General features: G+C 41.1%; 1 protein-coding gene across 1 annotated transcript in view; it reads left to right on the top strand.

The window, feature by feature from the left end:
• The window catches only part of USP19 (ubiquitin specific peptidase 19), a 3,461,697-nt gene extending 3,443,351 nt beyond the window's left edge, over nt 1-18,346 (top strand). The window contains exon 24 of the mRNA XM_044078491.1: nt 17,276-18,346. Within this exon, the coding sequence (XP_043934426.1) occupies nt 17,276-17,416 (141 nt within the window). The 3' untranslated portion in view covers nt 17,417-18,346. The remainder of the gene's footprint in view (nt 1-17,275) is intronic.
• The last annotated feature ends 5,316 nt before the right edge of the window (nt 18,347-23,662 follow it).

Raw genomic sequence — 23,662 nt, forward strand, 5'->3', positions numbered from 1 at the left:
GTGGCAGAGGTGGTCTGCAAAACTAGGGGGTTCTGTGGTCCTTCTCCCAAGAACAAACAGCAGTACCCATAAAGGGCTGCCCAACTCCCCATTTCTGGATGCAGTCTGGGTCAGATTTACTTTTACCCACAAAAATAGTGGAGCTTAACTCAAGATAGTTTGGTAAGGGACATTATATCCAGAAGCTACATAGTAGCTTTTCCCAGATGCTGTCCTGTCTTCCACATGTTCCACCCCATCAAAAATGGTGGCATTAAAATAAGTAGTATACTTTCTACAGAAAATATCAATCCAAGAGGTACCCCCAGACCAGAAATTTTCCATGTTTTACTCAAGGTTCTTCTTGTTAACCAAGTTATACAAACCAGTTTGCAAATTAAGCCAACTTCCAGATGGTCATAGTATAGTCGGTTATTCCTTGTCTAGAAGAGGGAAATTGAATGGACCTTCAAGATGCCTACCTACACATAATGTCCAAGCTTCCATGAAGTTTCTGTGCTTCTAAGTTGGAGCCAGTCATTATCAGTTAAGATCCTTGCCCTTCAGACTTGCCACCGCCCACTGAGTGTTTACAAAATGCACGATCCCTATCAAAGTTCATCTCAGACTTCTGGATATCAAAAGCTTTCCCACTTAGACAACTGGTTCATAATTGCAACCACAAAGAAATTCCTAATCAACGTAATCAGGCACATTGTGTTGCCTGTAAAAAAAAAAAAATGTATGTGGGTAAAACTGATAGGTTATGGAGGGATTGGGTAAGGGAGCATTTATGCAGTATCATAAATGGTTTGGAAAATAATGTATTATCCAAACATGTAAAAGAGACTTCTACTGCACATAGTTTTAAGTTTTTAGTGATAGGAAAAGTGGAGGTCAATCAGAGAAAAGGAGATATATGGAATGCTATGGAATGTTTGGAAAATAAATGGATTGTTAGGTTAGGAACTGATTATGGCACAGGATTAAATGACAAGGTACTTATCAAACCTTTACTTAAGACATGTCCGCTTTTTAGATAAATATTAGTTGACTTATATACACATATATATATATATATATATATATATATATATATATATATTTTATATTTTTGTTTTTAATCTCACAGTGAGCTGCCACTACATAGTTATTGATTATATATATATATATATATTGATTATATATTATATATATTCTGCCATATGCTGCCCGGTTAAAGAAACTCCAGCTCTACTCAGTGGCATACCGCCTGTTCAGAGGCGATCTGTGCCTGACGTATAAAGCCATGTCCAACCCGGAATTAATGGACATGCTGCACCTCAGAAAATTCAAATCCCATCGAACTACGCGCTCGAGAGACTTGAACCTCAGCACTGAAATAAATAGGACATGCTGGAGGGACAGATTTATAACCCAGAGGCTCCCTTCACTCTGGAATAAAATCCCAGTCCAGGTTAGGCAGAGTCCCTCATTGACTCTCTTCAAGAGGAATCTTGATGAGTGGATGGGAGATCGTAGGTTTACCCCGGGTATCACTTCTGTGTCACTGTTAGATAGAGGCACAGTATACTAACCTTGAAAAAGGGCATAGCAAAATAAATTTAAAATGGGTGGCGAAAGCCAAACACATTCTGGCTAGGCTTATAAATGCCCTAGGGCAGATAGCCTAGTATGAACCTATGAACCTATAGTGGTATATTTGATATATATTTTTTATATACTGTTTTTGTATGGATGTTAATATGGTTGTGCCTTTAAAAGTTAATTAATTTGAGCATGTGATTTGAGAGTATATAAGCTGATATATTAGATGCTTTTTTATGTTTTATGAAAGAAGACAGGTTTTGTCTCATCTCACTTGTTTTTCTTGGGATTTCCTAATCAAAACAAAGGAATTACATGCTCCGTTTGTGCCTTTTTTTTTGTAAATATCCATAAGTCTAAAGAAGCCATTTGCAGCCAGTTCAGAGGTTAACCTTCATGATATGCCACCTAGACACTGCAACCATGATGGCAAACTTGCCTACAGTCAGGAGAAAAGAAATAAAGGACAATAGGCAAGATAGGAGAAATACAAATTGGTATTGTATCTTTATTCAACCAACCAAACCCACAGCGGCAGTGATTCTAAAGACACTCATTGTAATGACTTCAGGGGAAGTACTACATATGGCAAGATTTCACTTGAGTATATGCCTGGGGATTCTCAAAGGTCAGTTCTTCCACATTTGGGATCCCATGCACCACAAAATATCTATTTTTTATATCTTGCAGGAAGCAACTCCTTTGGTGGTTTCAGCCATAATAGTTAAATAATGGGAGAACAACCTTTTCTTCCCCCAATCCTGACAACCACGGTGTCCACAGACACCTCTGCATTGGGTTGGGGTACCTCCTGGTATAGACAGTTCAGGGTATGTAAAACAACCAAGTGGCCCATTTAGATATCAACATGTTTGAAATGAGGACAATTCTCTTAGCACTGGAGGCATTCCAAGACTTTGATAATCATCATTTCAGACAACATGACAGTGTTATGGTATGTCAAGAAGCAGACGAGGCACATCTTGCCTTCTTTTTCAGGAAGCCATGAGAGAATGTGAATGGGGTCAACAACTCACAGTGCTTTCTAATGAAAATGCATGTTCGGGGCAAGCCATTTCACTAGCTGACAATTTGAGCAGATACCCTCTAATGCTTCACAAGTGGTCTGTAAATATGCCTTCATTGAACAAAATATGTTTAATCTTTGGGGGAACCCATGCTATGACCTATTTGGTTTGCCATCCATCACCAAATAAAGCAGTTTCTTTTCCCTAATCCCTCCCAAGATCTGATGTTGAGAGGTACTGTAGTCCACTGTTGGCCTCCCCCATGCTTCCCCCAATCTGTTATAATGAAATTTGTACAGAAAGTCAATCTGTGCAGGGCAAAAGTCTTTCTTATTGCTCCCAGCAGGTTTGATTCCTATTATTTTGGCTTCATCTAATAAGGAGTCAACTCACCCAGCAGTCCTTACCCTGATGTCCAGTCCCTTGAATTAACTAAATGGCTACTCCACTTCCAGTAATGGTCATGGACCCTAGTTTTCTGCCTAGGATGGTCCATTTACTCCTGGTTTCATAGCAACCCTCCACCAGTAAAATTTACAAAGATAAATGATTCAGATTTTCTTCTTAGGCCATTCAACAAAGACTGGACCTCATTACAACCCCATTTGCTTCCATGTTCCAATTTTTAGATGACCTGTTTGACAAGGGTTCAAGCTTTTCTACCACGAAAGTGCACCTTGCTGTCATTTCTGCTTACCGTTAAGTAATTAACCATCCTTAGTTTGTCAGTGTACATGCAAAGCCTTCTTGAGAGGAGTCTTCCTTTCCAAGCCACCTTACAAAGACCCAGTCCCTCCTTAGAACTTAAATTCTGTACTGGAAAAGTACACCTCTACTTTATTCATTCCTGCAAATAAGGTTGATCTTAAATACTTGTCATGGAAGTCTCTCGTTCTAGTTGCCTTTACTTCAGGTAGAAGACTTTCAGAACGTCATGCTCTTTTGTCCAAGCCACTATATCTTAACTTCCACAAAGAGTGTTGTACTATCCTTCATTCTTAATGTTCCATCAGAAATTAACTTAAATCAGTCACTTAACCTCTTAGCATTTTTTTCACAGTACTTAAAGACAGGAGATTTCAAATTGCCTTGGCTAGATGTTCATAGGTTGGTACTAGGCTATCGGCCCTAGGGCCTGTACAAGCCTAGCCATAACAATTCCCTGGTTATTTCTTCCCACAGTATGTACTTCCCTGGACCCCTGTCTAGCAGAGCGACTAACATGATCCCTGAGGTGAATTTCCTGTCTCTCATCCAATCATCAAGGTTTCTTTTGAAGAGGGTCAAAGAGGCGCTCTGCTCGACATGTATGGGCAGTCTATTTCAGAGTCTGGGGAGTCTCTGAGTCAGGAACCTATCCCTCCAGCATGTTTTGTTCATTGTGATGACAAGGTTTAGATCCCTGGAGTGTGTCTCTCTGAGGGATTGGGATTTCTTTAAGTGTAGCATGTCCAACAGCTCTGGGTTTCACATGGCCTTGTATGTTAAGCAGAGATCGCCTCTGAGTAGACGATATGTGACAGAATATAGGTGTTGTTTTTTAGACGGTCAGCATATGGCATCTGCTTTAGGCCTATGATTCTTTTACTGAGGTATTTCTGTGGTCTTTCCAGTTGTTGCAGATGTCTTGAGAAGTACATACCAAACGGGGTGTTGTATTCTATAATGGGTCTAATGAGGGATGAGTACAGTGGGACAATGACCTCCTCCTTTCTGGATGAAAAGCCCTTAGTGATGAGGTGTGCCACATAGAAGGATTTCCTGATGGTTGTGGCTATGTGGTTATCAAAGGTGAGACCACTGTCCACGTGTGTCCCTAAGTCTCTTATCACACCTTCAGTGTTTAGTGTACTGCCACCTATGTGGTAATTCACGGGTACATGTTTTTTCCTATAGGGGATAACTATACATTTCTTGGCATTGAGCTTGAGCCCATGACTCTGGCACCAAACATCTGTTTCTGTAAGGCCGTTTTGTAGAATATCCACATCATTTGGGTATTCAGTAATGGCTCCCAGTTTGCAGTCATCTGCGAACTTTGTTAACCAGAGTCCCTTAGTGTTGGCCTGTACTTCAGAGAAGTAGATGCCAAACAAGAGCGGTCCCAGGACTGAACCCTGAGATACTCCACTTGTCTGGAGCTGGATTTGGAGTTGGCTACTTTTACAGTGTGTGTTCTGTCAGTAAGCCAGTTGGCAACCCATCGAGTGACGTAGGGATTAATGCCCAACTTATTAAGTTTATCTATGATTCCAGAGTGGGGGATGGTGTCGAAGGCCTTGGCGAGGTCCAGATAGACTGTGTGGACCACCTTACCCTTGTCCACGGCTCTGGAGTCTGACTCGAAGAAGTCAGTCAGGTTCAGGAGACAAGATCTGCCCTTCACAAACCCAAACTGCATGGAGTCCAGTGTTTGAAGGTTGCCAATGCCTTTGTTTATAAGTTCCATGATAATATGTTCCATGGCCTTGCAGATCAGGCTCATCAGACTGATGGGGCAGTAGTTCCCTGGATCCAAGGTGGATCCCCCCTTGTGGAGTGGGGTAACTGTAGCTGTGCGCCACTCAGTGGGTACGAAGCCTGAGGTGAGGCTATGATTAAACATAACACTTAGGTGAGGTGCCAGTCCATTTTGTAGTTCATGTAGTACACAGCCTGGGATGTTGTCTGGTCCCATGGATGCTGTATTCTTAGCTTTGGAGAGTACGTTTTTTACCTGTGTGGCCGTTATTACCGGAATTTGGCAATCTTTCGGTATTGAGATGGGCCCTTTAGCGGGTGAAGTTTGCACTGAATCGATCTGCCAGGATATTGGCAGTATCCTTGGGATCACTCAGTGGGCACGAAGCCGGAGGTGAAGCTATGATTAAACATAACACTTAGTGAGGTGCCACTCCATTTTGTAGTTCATGTAGTACACAACCTGGGATGTTGTCTGGTCCCATGGATGTTGTATTCTTAGCTTTGGTGGGTGCGTTTTTTACCTGTGTGGTCATTATTACCGGAATTTGGTAATCTTTCAGTACTGAGATGGGCCCTTTAGGGGGTGAGAGGGGGTGAAGTTTGCACTGAATCGATCTGCCAGGATATTGGCAATATCCTTGGGATCAGTATATTTAATGCCATTCTTTTGTAGCTCAGAGCAGATCTGAGTATTGCCATTTAGATTCTTGATGTAGCTTTAGAATGCTTTGTGGTTGTCTTTGGAATATTTGGCAATTTTATTTTCGTAACTAGCATTTAAGGATTTTATGAGGGATCTCAGCTTCTTACTGAGGCTGGTAAGGGAGTTTTTTGCATCCTGGGATTTTTCTCTTTTCTGCAACAGTTTCTTCCTTTTATTGTAAAGTTTGTTTATGGCAAGGGACCACCAGATTGGCTTCCTGTTTTTGGAGGAGAGCGTCTAGGTTCTATTGGGGATGGTACAATTCATGCACGAGTGGATGTGCTCGTACAGTGCCTTAGTGTATGATTCAGCAGTCAAACTTTCAGTTCCCATCTTCATGAGTGTCATGAAGTTTGTCACTTCTGACTTGAGTAGCATGAAGTTGGCTTTGGAGAACTTTTTTTACGGAGGTTTCCTTACTGGAGGGTGGGGGTGGGGTGTGGATGTTAAGGGTGATTAGCTTATGGTCAGACCTGACCAATGAGGGGGGTGACTATCGGTGTGGAGCTTTGATTTCCCATGTTGGTAATGGCCAGGTCTAGGATATTGGAGCCCCTGGTGGGACTAAGGATTAGTTGTTCCAGGGTGTTGGAATTTATGAATTCCAAGAACCGTTGGGCAAAGGTGTTGGTACACGAGTAGTTTTCCCAGTTAATGGCAGGTTAGTTGAAATCACCAAGTATTAGGGTGTTTGGTTGTATCTTAATATTTTCCAGTATGTTTAGAAAGGTCTAGTGAGAATCTTGGGGCCTGGTGGGGGATCTGTAGCAAGCTACAATTTGGATTGCAGTCTTACCTAGTGTTAGTTGCACTTGGAGAATTTTAGACGCATTGTGTTGGGCAGCTAGCCTGGTGTTCTGAATATCCTTGGTGAATATGGACACTCCTCCACCTTTAGTGTTTTGGTCCTGGTTTGGTGGCCGAAAAGTGTGGTAAGAGTTGTAGCCTGGTATTGCAGGGGTGTTCTCTGGAGCCTTGAACCAGGTCTCAGTTACTGCACACATATCAATGTTCTCCATTTTTAGGAGTGCCTCAAGAGAGTGCATTTTGAGGTTTGGACATCTAGCATTGAGTAGCATTACCTTCAGATTTTGCATGCTTCTACCTGTTACGGTGATGGTTTTGTCCTTTGAACTTTGCCTAAAAAAGGCACTATAGGGGTGGCAAGAGCCTTAGCCAGTAACCTGAATCCCAGGGGTGACAGGTGCAGACCATCTCTGGCAAAGCATCGTGGTCTGTCGCTCATGTCGTCCCAGGCAGACAGATACTGGATCCCCTTTGAATGACACCAGAAGCTTAGCCAATTGTTGAAGTCAATCATTTTGTCCTTATACTGTGGTATCATTCTGGGCGAAGACAGGATGCTACTTTGGTCTAGGGTCATACCTGCCTGGGCCACATGATCTGAGAGCTCTTCCATGTCTTTTTTCATGTAGTCCAGGGAGGTACATCTCAAGTCATTCACTCCAACATGGGCAATGACAGAGTCATATTTGTACTTGTTGTGGAGTGACTTGAATGCATGCGTTATGTGGCGGATCCTGGCACCCGACAGGCAGCTGACTGTAATTTTCTCCTTGTTCAGCCTGGTGAGTGGGACGTCAGTGTGCCTGACTATAGAGTCACCTATGACTAATGTGTTGGGTACGATGTTCTCCGTGTTTCACTGTTGCAGTCATTACATTTGGGTAATCCTGCTGGCAGGTTGCCCTCAGTGGGCCTGAATTCCAAAGTCCTGGGTCCTGCGTCGGCTGTCGCCGCCCCTTCCCTGACGTCAGGTCGTCAGGGGTATAAAAGAAGCAGCCGACACCATTTTCTTTAGTCTTTCTTGCCGTGCGGTGCCCGAAGCAGAAGCAGTTCGCAAGTGCCGGTCGGCCGACTCCTGGGATTTTCGAGTTCGAATTTCAGATCCGAAGTCTTCTATAAAGCTAAGTACCCCGTTGGGGAAACTTTTTTCTTGCTCCAGAGCCGATGTCAGAAAAAGTTAATAATTGTATTTCTTGTGGGAAGCAAATACCTCATAAGGACTTTCATTCTTACTGTATTCCTTGCCTAGGCCCCGATCATAACTTTCTGGGCTGTCGGTTTTGTGCTAGATTTAACCAACGCACTATTAAATGTCGGTATGATTTTGCTTTGAACTACTTTGGACAGAGGTTTAATTATCCAGAAATGTCGGAAAGCCATCCGACTACCGGAGTTCACAAAAAATGCAAAGAAAAAGAAAGACACCCGAGGCCCAAAACCGACGACGAAGCTTCTACTAAGCCAGTCACCGGTTCTCATTGAGGCGCTTTCGCAGTCCCTGATGGCCACTACTTTAGAGTCGCAGGCCGCTACCGACTCCCACGTGGAGTCGACCATGCCACTGGAAACTCAAGGTATTGAAGCCTCGGATGCTAATCCTTCAGATGGGTCTGGAGCCACTGAGCAGGCACCAGCTTCTGAGGGTGTATTCAGACCCAAACACCTATACATTAAACAGACTTCAAAGGCAAAGAAGCAAACTCAAGAGCCACGTGGGCAGACCTCCATGCCCAAAAAAACAGATGCTCAAAATGGCCGAAGACTTGATTACCTTGATCAGGGGTTCCCATCCCCCTCCTGATAAGAGGCCTAGGCAAGAGACTGACTGTGAATCTTCAGATCAGGTTTCCATTTCTTTTGTTTCCTCTTCTGATCAGGAATATTCTTTTCCTCCCTATGAGGATTCTGATGCTGAAGAATCCATTCCTTCAGCTTCTCCTCCTGAGGACTATTCCTTTGGGGAAACCTTACATACCATGAGGGAGCATTTCCACTGGGAGAGCCAAGATTTTTCAGAATCTAAAAAAAGGCTCAGGGATTTCCTGCTACTACTCCAGCACAAGCCACTTGCCATCCCCCGCTGTGTTAGACACTGTAGATGATGTGTTTTCGGAGTCTAGCCTTACCCCTGACTCCTTACCTCGAGCTCCTGCTAAGCCTGACAGATATTACAGGGTTCCTGCGTCACATAAATTCCTTTTTAAAAACCCTATTGCAGACCCAGAAACTATTTTTCAGGGTCCCAAGGGAGTTGAGGCTTCTGCTGCAAAAAAAACCTATCCCTACTGACAGGGATTCTAGGGCACTGGACAGATGGGGAAAAAATGTTTACATATCTGCTACCTTGGCTATAAGGGCCTTAAACTGTTAGTTTCATACGCTCAAATGTCAGCAACATGTCATGTCATTGCTTAAACAGAAAATGTTGTTAAACTCTGAATGTGCAGAAAACAAGGAAATGCAGGATATATTGCATGCAGCTGAACAAGCTGGAAAGCATACTTTGCAATGTGGTTTTGATTCTTTAGAGGCCTCCTGCAGGGCCGCAGTTACGGATTCTGTAATTAGAAGGCATGCTTGGTTAAAGGAACAAAATCTGCCTGATATGTTAAAGTTAAATTATTAGATGCACCTTTACAGCATGATACTTTGTTTGGTGTTAAGGCAGAAGAGGTGTTAAAGAAAATGGAGGACAAGGCTAAATCTTTGCAAACGGTCAAATATATCTTACAAGTACAGCCACCTAGGTTTAGTAGACACTGGCCAACAAAGAATTGGTCCTTTCCTGTGTCAGGCAGACCTCAAAGGGGCAGACCCAAACGCCCTAGAGGCAGATCCCAGGCGCAAGGTTCATACAGGTCAAAGCAATGGGGTGCTTCTACCTCCAAAAGTGGAGAAGACAAATCACAACCTTACAGGAAACAGCCCCAATGACTCCCCCCTGCCTGCACCAAGCACTTAACACCTGGCAGCACCCCTAGGGGGAAAATTTGCACTTTTTTTTTCAAAATTGGCAAATTATGACCCAGGACAAGTGGGTTCTAAATATCGTGTCATAAGGCTACAAGTTCCATTTCCATACCCTGCCAAAGGCAAACGGCTGGCCAGATCTGCCAAAAAATCAATGGGCAGAGGCACAAAAACAAGTCTCATCCCTCATGGACATGAGGGCCATTCAACAAGTGCCAGAGCAAGAGCGGGGGCAAGGATTTTACTCAAGACTGTTCTTAGTGCCCAGAAAGGACAAGGCCTGGAGGCCAATACTGGACTTATTGATTCTGAACACATGCCTGGATATACCAAAATTCAAAATGTTGACTTTGCAGCAGCTTCTGCCCATGCTGGGCAGGAACGCTTGGCTTGTAACTTTAGACCTAAAAGAGGCATACCTGCATGTCCCAATCAGACAAATATGCAGAAGATACCTCAGATTCAAGGCTGGCTCAATGCATTACCAATTCTCTGCACTGCCCTTTGGCTTATCTACTGCGCCCAGGGTCTTTACAAAGTGCCTGGCCCCAGTAATCACATTCTGCAGACAAAGAGGCATACAAATATACCCTTACTTGGACGACTGTCTAATTCAAGCAGAGAACAAGAACATCCTTTTACAGCATCTGGCTTTTGTGAAAAAACTTCTAACATGCCTAGGGTACACAGTCAACGAAAAGAAATCAAAACTAGTACCCTCTCAAGAGATTTTCCTGGGTGCAAGCTTAAATACAACTGCCCAGATGGCTTATCTCACGCCAGACAAACAAAGGCAACTGACTACCTATTTCAACATGTTAGCAACAAAGGCCCAGTTATCTGCAAGAAAAATTCTGCAGGCTTTGGGCTTCATGGCATCCTGCATCCTATTAATTCCATATGCAAGACTGCATATGAGGAAACTTCAGTGGTAAACCTAAAAAGTGTTTGGACTCAACATTGCCACAGCCTGGAAACTATAATTACTCTCATTTCCTGCCTGCAACAGGAGTTTCGATGGTGGGCAAAGGCTTGTCACCAAAGCAAGGGACAGCCATTCACATTACCCCCAGCCAGGCAGACACTAACAACGGATGCATCAGATTATGCCGGGGGGCCCACATGGCAGGAAGATGCATTCAGGGAACATGGACCTCAAACCAAGTGCATCTACATATCAATCAAAAAGAGATGCTAGCTGTTCAAAATGCCCTGACAGCCTTCAAGGACCTACTTCATCCAGGACAACTACTGATAAAGACAGACAACACCACGGTCATGTGGTATATAAACAAGCAGGAGGGGCACACATTCTTACCCCCTTTACAGACTAGCTATGACTTTGTAGGACACAGCATTGACTTACCAAGTACATCTGCAGGCACAATTTCCTGCCAGGAAGGAAAAATACTCTGGCAGACGAACTAAGCAGAAACCTCATGGATCCCCGCGAGTGGCAGCTGGATCCACAAGTCTTCAACATGATAACAGGGAAATGGGGATGCCTGAACATAGATCTGTTTGCCTCCCCTCACAACTACCAAGTAAAGAGATTCCACACAAGGATTTATCACAGACAAGCAAGGAAAGTGGACGCCCTATCCTTCAGCTGGAAAAACCTATCAGTATATGCCTTTCCCCCTCTGCCTCTCCTCCCCAAGGTACCCCTGAAGGTCAGGCAGGAGAAGCCAAAGATGATTCTGATTGCACCAGACTGGCCCCGCCAGCACTGGTACCCAATATTAAGGAGCTTGTCTCAATGCCCACCCTGGACCTTACCTCAAGTACCGCATCTACTATCCCAGCAAAACAATCAGATCCTGCACAGCCAGCTCAGAACTTTAAACCTGGCAGCATGGCAAATAATGTAGTCATACAAAACACACCTCTCAGCAAAGCTGTGATGGATGTCATTTTGGAAGCAGGAGGCCTAGTACTAGAAAATCTTATGCTGGAAAATGGAAGAGATTCTGTGCTTGGAACCAGGCACAAGGAACAGATACAACTGTGCCAAATATTCCTCAGATTTTACAATACGTAACTGAGATGCTGGACAAAGGCCTATCTTTCTCATCTATTAAAATTCATGCCTGTGCCATTTCGGCCCATTACAATGCAGAGCCACCAGTCTTTTCTCATTCCTTACTAAAACCGTACCTCAGAGGAGCCAAAAATGTAAGTCCTCCAAGGAGATCACCAATGCCTGCATGGGGACCTCAACTACGTCTTGGAAAAACTCACCCTGCCTCCTTTTGAGCCAGCTGCTACTGCGAATATAAAGTTTTTATCTTGGAAAACAGCTCTGCTCCTAGCAATAACTTTTGCAAGACGAGTTTCAGAGCTACAGGCACTCATGGCTGTGGAACCTTTTATCATTTTTTATCCGGACAGGGTCTCCCTGAGGACAAACCCTACATTTATGCCTAAAGTGGTGTCCAGTGTGGCTCTTAATCAAACCATTCATCTGCCAACTTTCTATCCAAATCCACGAACAAGGGGGAAAAAATTCTACATTCTTTGGACGTACACAGACAGCTTAGATTCTACTTGGACAGAACCAAAGTTTTCAGAAAGACAGAGCAATTACTAGTGGCATATGCTGCAGGATCACAAGGAAAGGCTATCTCAAAGCAGACTCTTTCAAAGTGGATAGGCCACTGCATTCGTTTCTGCTATTTATACCATGGCAAGACTGCCTAAGGGCATTAGGCCACATTCCACAAGAGCTGCAGCCACTTCAGCAGCCTTTCTCAGGGGAGTACCAACCAAGGAAATTTTAGAGGCAGCTACTTGGAGTTCAGTACACACCTTTACAAAACACTATCATCTGCCACTGTACTCTAAATCCAGGGCAGGCTTTGCCACTGTAGTTCTGCAGGGTCTTATAGACCCCCCTAATGCTGTTTAGCTCCAGCCTCTCAACCATAGCTTTGGGAATCTACCCAAATGTAATGACTGCAACAGTGAAACATGAAGAACATAGTACAGTTGTGTACACTTACCATAAATGTAGATATTCGAGTGTATTCACTGTTGCAGTCCAGGTTACCCACCCACCATTCCCCCTTTTCCTCTGATGGAACCTATCTAAAAATTCCTTCTCTGATTTATGCAACCTGTGTGGTGTATTTGCTTGTGGATGAAGGTAAAGTTCATATTGCTGCATGTAATTTTATATGTAGATATAAATTTTGCCTACCCTTTTAGGGGGCACCTGACATCTGGGGCAAGAAAAACTAAAGAAAATGGCGTTGGCTGCTGCTTTTATGCCCCTGACGACCTGACGTCAGGGAAGGGGCGACGACAGCCGGCGCAGGACCCAGGACTTTGGAATTCAGGCCGACTGAGGGCAACCTGACAGCAGGATTACCCAAATGTAATGACTGCAACAGTGAATACACTCGAACATCTACATTTATGGTAAGTGTACACAACTGTACTTTGTCCTGCCTTAGGGGCTTTTGTTGGGTGGCACACTGGTGTTGTGAGTTCTGTGACACTTTGGTTGTGATTGGTGTTTGTTTATGTTTCAGCTTTGGAGGTCCTTGTTGCTTGGGCAGGTTACTGTTAAGGGCCTCCACATATGTGGGTTTAGTGTTGCTGTGTGTGGGTGTTGGTGGTGTGGGTTTAGAAGGGCTATTTGTTACTTGAGGTGTAGTGCGGGTGTTAACCTTCTCCTCTTGACTGTCTAGCACAATATTGGGTGGAGAGAGCTTTGCTTCCAGTTTGGCTATGTAAGTGCATCTCTCGCAGGTTGTAGTGTTGGGTGGTAGGAGGAGAGGGTTGTCTGTGTACATCAGGCAATTGCTGCATTGCCCCAGTATGCTCAGATTCATCAGGTGGACAGGAAAAATCACCGGAAGCTGACCCTTGGACATGCCTGGTTTGGTGCTTTTTTTTTTTTTTTTTGTAAAGTACAAGAGCTGTCTTCCCTTACCTTAACAAGGTTCTTTGCAGTTATAGGCTGTTTAGTGCCTAGAATTAATTTCTCCTTATTAACAAGGAGAGTTGAGTGCTTGTATCAGTTTAAGACTTTCTAGTGCTTTCCAGCAGGTTTTAAAGCAAGTGCTAGTCACATGGATGCTTAAAGGTAAGATGAAAATAATGGTTTATCCTAAACACTGTAGTGTGCACTAGAGGAGTTGTGAAAGTAGGTAACTTAAATTTTACCTGTCTAAAAAGTTAGGTTTTAGTGGAGAGTCACTATTTTTACAACAGCAAGATAGATTGAAAGGGGGTGGTCACTTTTGTATTGTGGTACTATGGAATACAGTAGGATGGCCAATAAATTTAAATAGTTGAAGGGGAGTGATTTCACAAAATGATACTTTTGTGCTTACTCACACAAGCCAGTAAAACCAGAGAGGAAATGAGATACATGGTCAAATTAACAGAAGGGGAAGGCAACTAGAAAGACAGTGGTGTTTAAGAACATGTGGGAGGGTGGGGGAAAAAAATTTCTGCCCGACTCACAAGAGACAGAGCTGTGGTCACTTTTCAAGTTTTAATATGCTGTTAAAAGCAGAATACAAGTAAAACACAAGGTAAATAAAACAAATCACAGTATTCAAAATAGAAAAAGGCAATAAAGTAATACAACAAATAAAAAGCAAACTAACCTTTCCCTCACAGCAAAGTGTAGCAGAGTCTGGGTGAGCCTTTCTAGTACACGGATAACTACAATTGTATTTACTTTGAAGCAAATTATGGAGGAGACCAGAGTCACATTGTCCAGGTAGCTGTCTAACTGTGTAAGTTTATGTCGTGCCAGTAGTAACAAGCTGTTAGTATTCAGCATAAGGTATACTTAACAATGTCAGTTGCTGCTTCTGCTCCTCTGCGTATGGAAATAGCTGTAATGGTTTGTAAAATAAATACAGCTTATTCTAGAGGTGCACTTCACACTTTCTGTGGGATTCCAGGCTGTCACCAGAGACTTCTCCAATACATTCTGGTGAAATGCATGTGGGAAACATGAGCATCCAGAGTATCTGGGACAAAGATTTCAGGAAAAGGTACATTAGTGTGAAATAAGTGATGCCAGTTGTTATAGCTCTGAATGCCTTCAAACTTACAAAACAGCACAACAGTCATGTCTTACATCAAGAGGCAAGGAGGAACTCACTTCTTGTCTACAGGCTAGCCATCCAAGCTTAGGATATAGCATATACGTCAGGCCTGATCCTCAGGGCTTCTTAACATCCCATCACAAGAGAATATTTTCTCAGACAAGATGAGCAGGACTCAGACAGGCTGATATAAGTGAATGTCAAACGGGGATATCATCTTAGATTTTATCTACAGGTGTGGTGCAACAGAAATAGGCCTTTTTTCTTCTCCAGACAAGAGACATCTTTGAAAGTTTTGCACTCGGATCCCAACTCCAGGAGCCTGGGTGACAGATGCCTTCTCCATAATATGGGAAAGTCTGTTTCCGTACATTTTCCTTCCAAGTTGATTAATCCCCAGGGTGTTGCAAAAGATAAAGAAAGGGGATCCAAAAATACTCTTAAGGTTGCCTTTGGTTCTGCTTCCCTACCGAATTTGACAAGGTAAGAACTGATGTGTTTGCCTCAACACATGGACCTTTTGACAGAGAACAAATTACTCCTAGTGCACGCCAACCTGAGAGCACTAAGGCTGACAGAGTGAACAGTTATAACTTGCTTCTTTTAGGCACAGGGTTACAGAGGACATTCTCAAAACTATGAGGCAGACTAGGAAACTTAACAAGGAAATTCTACATAACCAAATGGAGAAGATTATCCCTCAAGTACCTTAACAGAGGCCAGAACCCTAATACAGCAGGTGCTCCTGATTCTCACCTACTTTTAGTCCTCTGTACAGCAAGGCTGTCCTGTACCTCATTGAAGGTATATTTTTAGCTTACCTGAAATCGAAACCCCCCCCCCCCCAGATATTCCTAATTGTCAGTCATATAGTTGAGTGTACTGTATTTGAGATGGTCCAAAAAAATAAGTCTCTTCGTCCAAAGGACTGAATACACTTTTAGAGCCACTCATTAGCTTTAGCACTCCCTCATATAGCGTTGCTGAAAGACTACTTTATTGGTGGATATTATCTCTGATAGAAAGATTTCAGAGCTCTCATGTGCAAGGAACTTTTTTTCATTTTTCGTAAGGAGACGATCACCCTATGTATTAATCCCATTTCTGTGCCTAAGGTGGTGACAGAACTATCACTGAACCAAGCTTTTCATTTCTCTTGTTATTCTTTCTGTGGTAAAACTATCCCGAGATATGCTAGATCCCCTTCCACTAGGGCCAGTGCAGCTACCATTGCTTTGCTGAGAGGGGTTAACACTCTATCTGTCCTGGAAACTGCTACCTGGTCGTCAGTGCATACTTGTTCAAAGCACTACAGTGTAGGAGTTGCTTCTAAGATCAGGGTGGACTTTGCTTGGCCATCTTACAAGGTATTCTCAATGCAGACTCCTCTGAGGGCCACCTACTGGTCCATGAACTTTAGATATCTCTGCAGAGGCTGTATCTGCAACAGTGGATATTACGATAAAAATAGTACACTGTAATTGTAGATGTTTGAGTATATTCTCTGTTCCATTCCCAATTCCATCCTTTTGTTCCTTCTGTGTCTCTGTCCAGGCACCTATGTTTCCTCAGAGCTCCCTTATCTCCAGAGGGGTACCTTGGGACATTGTGGGTGGCACATTTATCCCTTAGGAATAATCCTACTATTCACCCTGTCCTCTGGTAACTTTGCTAGTTTTCTTTAAACTAGAGCAAGAAAGAACTGAAGACTCTATTGCCTGACTTCTCTCATATACTGCTGACATCCTGATGTCTGGATAAGAGGGAGTTAAACATTCGGGCCAGGTGGGGGAAGGTATAGAGTTATTGAAGTCTAGCAGGGGAGCTATTGAGCTACCTACAGTGTGGAAAAGTTTACACCAAGGACCTTCTCAGCTTTTCACATCCAGTATCAAGCCTAATAAGAAAAAAAAGGCCTTCTGCCCATCGAAGGAGATAGATTCTTCTATGCAGGATAAAGAAGATCTTGCCTGTACTTGTCTTCTTGCTTGTGTATGAGTCTCAGCAGTGAGGAAGCTATTTCATCCAACTTTCCCATTAAGCAGAATGCTTTTTTTCAGTGAAACTGTCAAGAATTTTGATAGAGCATTTTAAGTGGTAGTTCTAGATGATGTTCAACCCAAAGAAGTGATGTTTGGATATCTTAGATTTAGAAGAATGAAACCCATGGTAGTTCCAACCAATTTTTAAGGCATCTGTGAATGCCTTTTTGGGGACTTCTTTAGTAATAAATTCTCATCCCCATGGAGCCATGAAACCCAACAGGGACAGTGCGTAATTATTTATTAAGGTGGAAGTTATGGGACACTGCATTTTATTTTCAATAGCTTCAATTCCTTTGAATTTTTAGCTTATAGGACCCTACATTTTATTTACAAAAGCCAAGATTCTTTTGAAAATTTAGATTTTGTGTGAAGTACTTTGTCCAAATCATCTTTCTTGACTTTGACGTGCAGTTTTCTATTATGCAGCCAAGCTGCTGTCAGCAGCCAATGACAATTCTTTGAGATCCTCTTGATTCTATTGATGTATCCAAGAAGTAGTTTATGTAAACATAAGTGTTTTTGTCCAAATGATCACTACATCTGTGAAGTGCATAACAAGGTATACAATTGTAATGCTCCCTTTGTATAATGTGATGCTATCTAAAAATTCTTATTTTTCTTTAGGCTGCAAGCCATATACCATTTGGATCAGATTTGGACCCCGATGTACCACCACAGCTGATGCCTGAGACTGTCTCTGATCTTTATGCTCACTCTGAAGATTGTAGCACGCCATCTTACAGCAACATGGAGGAAGTAGACTGAAGGAGTATAAGGCACCGGCTGAAAAGTACAGGCAGAACGGTTTCCCAATTGTCGTACTAGACGTGGGTCTAAATAGCACTTTTACTACAAATAGGATTTCATAATTCTGTTTCAGGCTTTGCAGAATTTGCACTGGGACATAGGAGGATGTGATTAACCTCTTTTTTTTGAATGGTTGTAAGTGGCTGTCAGTTTGCATAGTTGATTCATTAAGAAAGAGCATCCAGGATAGCAAGTCATCATTCTGCTACCATTCAAAATCACAAGAATACCACTTTATTAGTATGTGACCATTTATGCAACAGAACTATCTGATGTGTGTAACATGTTGCATTCAAGACTTGTATGCAATACTACTTTCCTGAAGTTGATTTAAAATGTCTCCCAAGAAATACAAGGCACAAAGAAGATAAGCTTTAACCAGTTTCATATATGACAATGACCTGTTAGAATGTTAGTGTGTGGAACAACTGTATTTGCTGTTTATGTTTGCAGGTTCATTATCCTAATTTTAAAAAGTGCCACAGGTATCAGTATACTGATTCTCAACAAATCTGATGGGACATCTCTTCTGTTTCTTCTCCTCCCTTCAAAGGAGATGTGTAGCTCTGCATGCATTTGAAGCAGATTGTTCAAAGTTTTTTTTTTAACTGCAGATTTGTCATCTGTTGATTTCTGGTGGTCAGCCTTTCATTGTCATTTCCTGATTGTACAAAAAAGCAGTCAATATTTGCACTGTGCGAGTGGGAGGATGCAGAATGGGCAGTATTTTTTTATGGAAGCAGTCTTGGCTTTGACAAGCCTCTGCATCTAAGAAATTTCTGATGAGACCAGTAATGTTGCAGTTGCACTGTAGTATGTGTAATTCATGTACCATCTCCTGTAAAATTAACACATTGAAAACCGTAAATAAAGATCCTTTACACTGAGTGACAATGTCTGGTTACATTATCTTGCAGTTAGTAAAGTATAACTACTCAAGTCAGCTGTTTAAGTGGTTTGAGACATTTTATGTCTGAAACAGCACACTTCATTCACCTTCATCCTTCCATTTTAACTACAATGGCTTTGTTGATACCATTGTATGACATACTTATATGATATCTGTATGGGTAATGTACAGTTTTGTACCACAAGCAGGTTGCGTAATATCTAAGTGTCACTGTTTTTTTTGCTGGTTTTGCATAACTACACATTGTCAGTTTTGCACTTCCAAAACAAGTTAGCAAGGAGGAAAAACATGAATGATTCATACTCTTCTGTAGTGTAATAATGTAATAATTACACTTGCAGTACAAATAGTGTACTCATAAGAATTTTTGGTGGACATTTTACAGTCAAGTAAAATTTATGTCTGCTTTTTTTTTTGCCTGGCATCTTTACCCTGTGAACTCCATTTTGTTAAAACTTTGGATAGGACTAACTCCACAAATATGTCCTTATCACTTTTGTGGATGAGCTTTTGTAGTGCCGCCATCGTTTGGCTTGCTAAGTATGATGATGCTAATTTAGTGGCTAGTTCTTTTACCAGTGATAGACTTAGAACTGTGTTTGTACAGGCTGAAGTAAATAAACCATTAGGAAAACAAGGGATAAAGGGTAGCATCATAGTCTTTCTTTCGGTTTTAGTTCAGCTAAGTGACACACATGGTGTTCTTGTAAAGGCCTAGTGGCTGAGTATGTTAGGCATTTGTGGCCGAAGAGTACTAAATTTCACCATTTATCCTTTTGATTTTCAGAATATTGAGATTAACATGCCAGTTTTTTTAGAATATTGGCAATTCAAAATGTTGATTGCAGTGCAGATTTCCACATATAATTGAACTAGTTGCATCCAGCCAGTTTCTCAGAGACAGGTCAAGTTCCCTGCATCTCCGTACTGTATTATTCTTTGATGATGATGCACAGCCTTGGAGAGAAAATAAATAATGGAGTTGTAACTTGCCTGACTGCAGAACAGCATTTACTGTAACATTTTGTTAGCTTGTCACTGTGTGCTGAGAAATGATATTTGTAGAATGCATACCTGTGGTGTGATCAGTATGAAGTGTTTACCAGTGTTTTAAGATTGAAGATTCGGCATCGATGAGTATTGCAGCTGTCAGTAAACCTGGTGGTGATTACCGGTAGCACTCTCATTATTTCATACATTTTCATATAGACCATTGTAGTAACTGACACATTCTAGCACTTATTGGAATGTGGTCTCCACTGACTAGGAGTGTCAAACAGCTGTCCTGTTGCAAACGTAGGAAAATCCTTTATGTAACCCGAAGTAGTTTGTGGTTAAGTCTTATTCAGAATTGCATTTATAGGAGCCTATCTGTATTGATACAAGTTCTTTTTGAAGCTCTGAGGAATATGATATTGATCCTGTGAGAAGCAAGACTGTAGGAGTATTGATGAAGTCCATGTGTAGTGGTACCTCAGAGTAATCCCCTTACTCCCAGGTACAGCAGTGGCAAAGCTGGAATATTTAAGGAATATAGGTTGAAGTTCCTGCATACCAAAAAAACCTTTAATGACATTGTAGTGAGTTTACATTTTTTTTGCAGTCCCATTTTAGTTTTTTTTTGTTTTGAGTCTCTCACTTATGGGTCTTGCACTTCTGCTAGAAGGCTATATGACATGACTCAGTCTAATACTGCAACAGGTTTTATAAAACCTAGAAGTTGTACACTCAGAATTTTAAGCTTCATGACAGGACATTAGTAGTATCTTCAAAGACGTTGTGCTGTGACGGAAGATTTGTTCTCATACCTTTTGGTTTTATGTAATTTTTTGGGTCATGTATGAATAGGATTTAATAGGTTGTATTTGAGGGTTTGTGTTTAGATTGTAAAAAACATGTGACAGTGAATACTGATTCTTCTGTGCTTAAAATCATTTAAATCTTTGTTTACTAAAAAAGTACACAGAAGAAGCTGTATTCACTGCAGAAGGTAAATGGATATAGGCTATTCTGCACTTTAGGGGGAACAAGATGTTTTCAGGTTTACCATCTCTGCAGCTTACAGTCTTGCTGTGAAATGATTTTGTTTTGTTTGGTTTGTTTTTTTAATGACTGCATTGTTGATTCCCAAGGGAAAAATAAATACAAATTAAGACATTTCGTTTGTAACACTGTCATCTTTGCACTGTTTATATTTTTTAAGTTTCTGATAATATGCCATAGTAAATGAGGCAAACTTTCAAGGTAATGCATTTAGATTATTTCTTCATCAGTATTTCAGTGTGTAAACTCTACAGTCATCTGGGAAGTCTGTAAGCTTTTCCAGTGATCCTCAAGAGCACTGTCCTCTAACTGAATAGTACCAGTGTATGCCCTAATAAAAAGGTTGTTTTCCCTTCCTCTGTTGAAGTATTTCTTGACTTTGTGTTGAGTTTTTCATATTCACCAGTAATACTTCTTGAGGATCCGTTCCTTTTATCCTTCCTGAAGTTGGAGTTAAATGAAATGAAAGTGTAGGAGGCAGCAGATTGTAATGTCTAAGTAGTGTTTTCTTTTTCTTTTTTCTGAATTTATTTTGCCTGTTTCATTGCACAATCAAAGTAGGATTTGTTTGGCAGATATTACCAGAAATGGAAAAAGTTGCCTTTGTCATCTTTTCTTCCTTGAAGATATTGTTGTCCTCCAGCAAGCATAAAAAGAAATGACAGTAACAAGTTGACTAAGATTCCATTTGGAATTTAGTACAGGGGAGTAAGGCTATGAGCTGTTGCCTTCTGTAGTCCAGGGTTTGATTCCTTCAGCATCCTTTTTCCTATTCTTACTTACAAAAAATACAAAATCCTACCAGACTTTCTCTCCAGAAGAAAACAGCTACACAGTTTATTAAAAAATAATAAATAAATTGAGCACTTTCAATATTTTTAAATCGAGACTTCATCATTCTGATTGTGGTGTGCAAGTCCAGTGTGATTTGTATTTCTTGTTAGTAGTTGTTAACACATGCTGCAAGTGTATGCCATGTTTTTGTCATCACTTTATTTGCATTTGGTTACCGTGAGGGTCTGACTGTGTAATGCAAGGCCCCTTTTAGCAGAGGACCAGGGAGAAAAGCTACAAAAAATATTTAGTGAGAGAAAGCTTGCAAAGAGATTATAGCAGACACTTCTTGAGTACATAAAAATATCTGAAGTATAGTGTTTACAGATTTGACAAAACTGGGATATCAATGGTAACAGCAGTGCAGCATATGAGCATACATCAGCTTAAGATAGCAATGCAGTAACATAGAGGTAACCTGAAAAGAAGTTTAACGCCACAAAACAATAACTTGCGTTTTCGTCCTTAGACTTCATGAGAATGAATAGTTACACAAGCTAGTAATCTCCTTAAATAACCCTCCCTTCCCATTAACAAAACAATTAACCAATTAAAACATTTAATATGATTAAATGTAGTGCTTTCAATATGCAACTGTAAACACTCCTAAAACAAACATTCACATATTGCAATAACAGGTTTTAAAAACAGATTTTAAAAACAATGAATCACATGATTAATATGTAAATACATAAAATGCAGGCCATCAAATATAATAATATAGAAATAAGTAAATAAGATGTGTTGCACCAAAATTAAATTGAAATTGTGTTGAAACAATGCCACTGTAATAAACTAGTAGAACACTGCCATCTACTGGTCAAGAAATAATGCTAAATAAAAACATTATAGTTTAGCAGATCTAAGTTTGAGGACAGGGACTAAAGAAATATAGTCATTCAAATCTGGTTCGCTGTTGGCCTCCAAACTCAACTGCCAGAATAGTTCCCTGTACTCTATAGTTGTCTCCAGGGACCACCTCGAGAGTCCTGTTCTATTTTTTCTATGACAAAAAACAAAAACTGCATCTTTACAAAGTATGGTATGTCTGTGTATGTCTGTGCATTATTAGTGTCTTGCTTACTAATGTCATAGAGATGTTTATATATTTGCCTCTTAAACTTCCTAGTGGTCTTCCCTATATAGAAGGCTTCACAGGGTTTACAAATGGCGATGTATATGACCCCCATGGTGTCACAGTTGAAGAATGCGTTGGTTTCTAACTTTGTTCCTCTCCATTAAATACACTCTCTCCCCCTGTATAACGTGAGCATTGGAAGCAAGCCCCACAGTTAAAAGTGCCTTTCTTCTGCCTACCCTGTTTTGGTTTTCTATATTCCAGCATTTCCTTAATATTTTCCCCTTCCTGTAAGTGAATTTCAGGGGGTCCTTGAATAACAGGTCTCAGTCAGAATAGTCCCCAAACTTCCCCTAATTTCTAGAAATAATATCTTTAACCAAATAAGTGTCACTACTGAAATTCAAGATGAAATTACTACTCCAATTTGTATCTGGGGTTGGGGTGTTCTCTGTATTAATTACAGTGTGTTCCAATACCCCATAAATGGGACTAAATCTTCCCCCCTCCCATTTTTTATTTCATTTATTACTTCTGTTAAAACAATGGGGTAATTTCTTTCCAAGAACGTATTTTTCAGTTTATTACTTTCTATGTCGAAGTCACTATCCAGGGACATCATCCTACTACTCCTAATGAACTGCCCTTTCAAAATTCCTTTCTTTTGTTTGAAAGGGTGGGCACTAGTGTAAAACAAGTAGGAGTTTGAAAAAGTCACTTTTCTGGACTTAAATTTTCTAACTTCAGGTATCTTTTCAGTCATCACATCCAAGTATTGTAAGTGTTCCCTAGAAAAACTGTGGGTGAATTTAAGGAAGTCAGTAGTACTATTGACATACTCAATAAATTATATTAGTTTCTCCTCAGGTCCAGTCCAAAACATACAAATATCATCCAAGTAACGTTGATAATATTTCCAGTATTGAGAATACACAGAATGAAAAATAAACTGCTCTTCCCAAATAGATAATACCAAGTTTGCGTACATGGGGGCACAACTGGCCTTCATGGCTACTCCACTTGACTGCCTAAAAAACTCACCCTTAAAATACAGAAAATTGTGTCTTGGTACTAAAACCATTAAATCCATAAACACCAAGATACTGTTTACGTCAAAACTTCCTTTGGTTCTAAGAGCTTCTTCGAACCATTCTAACCCTAGCTTGTGAAGAACAACGCTGAATAAATTCTGGATATCTAAAGTAACAAAGATGAGTTTGTCACTATATAGGTCATTGTTAATACTTCTCAAAAAATCCCAAGAGTCCTTCAGAATGCCCGCCTGCTCAGACCAGACCCTTTTTAACCTTAAATTTGGCCAAGGGATACATTTTAGACC

This window comes from Protopterus annectens, chromosome 7.part1 (genome assembly GCF_019279795.1).
Source record: "Protopterus annectens isolate FY-2018-M chromosome 7.part1, PAN1.0, whole genome shotgun sequence".
NCBI classification, from domain to species: Eukaryota; Metazoa; Chordata; order Ceratodontiformes; family Protopteridae; genus Protopterus; species Protopterus annectens.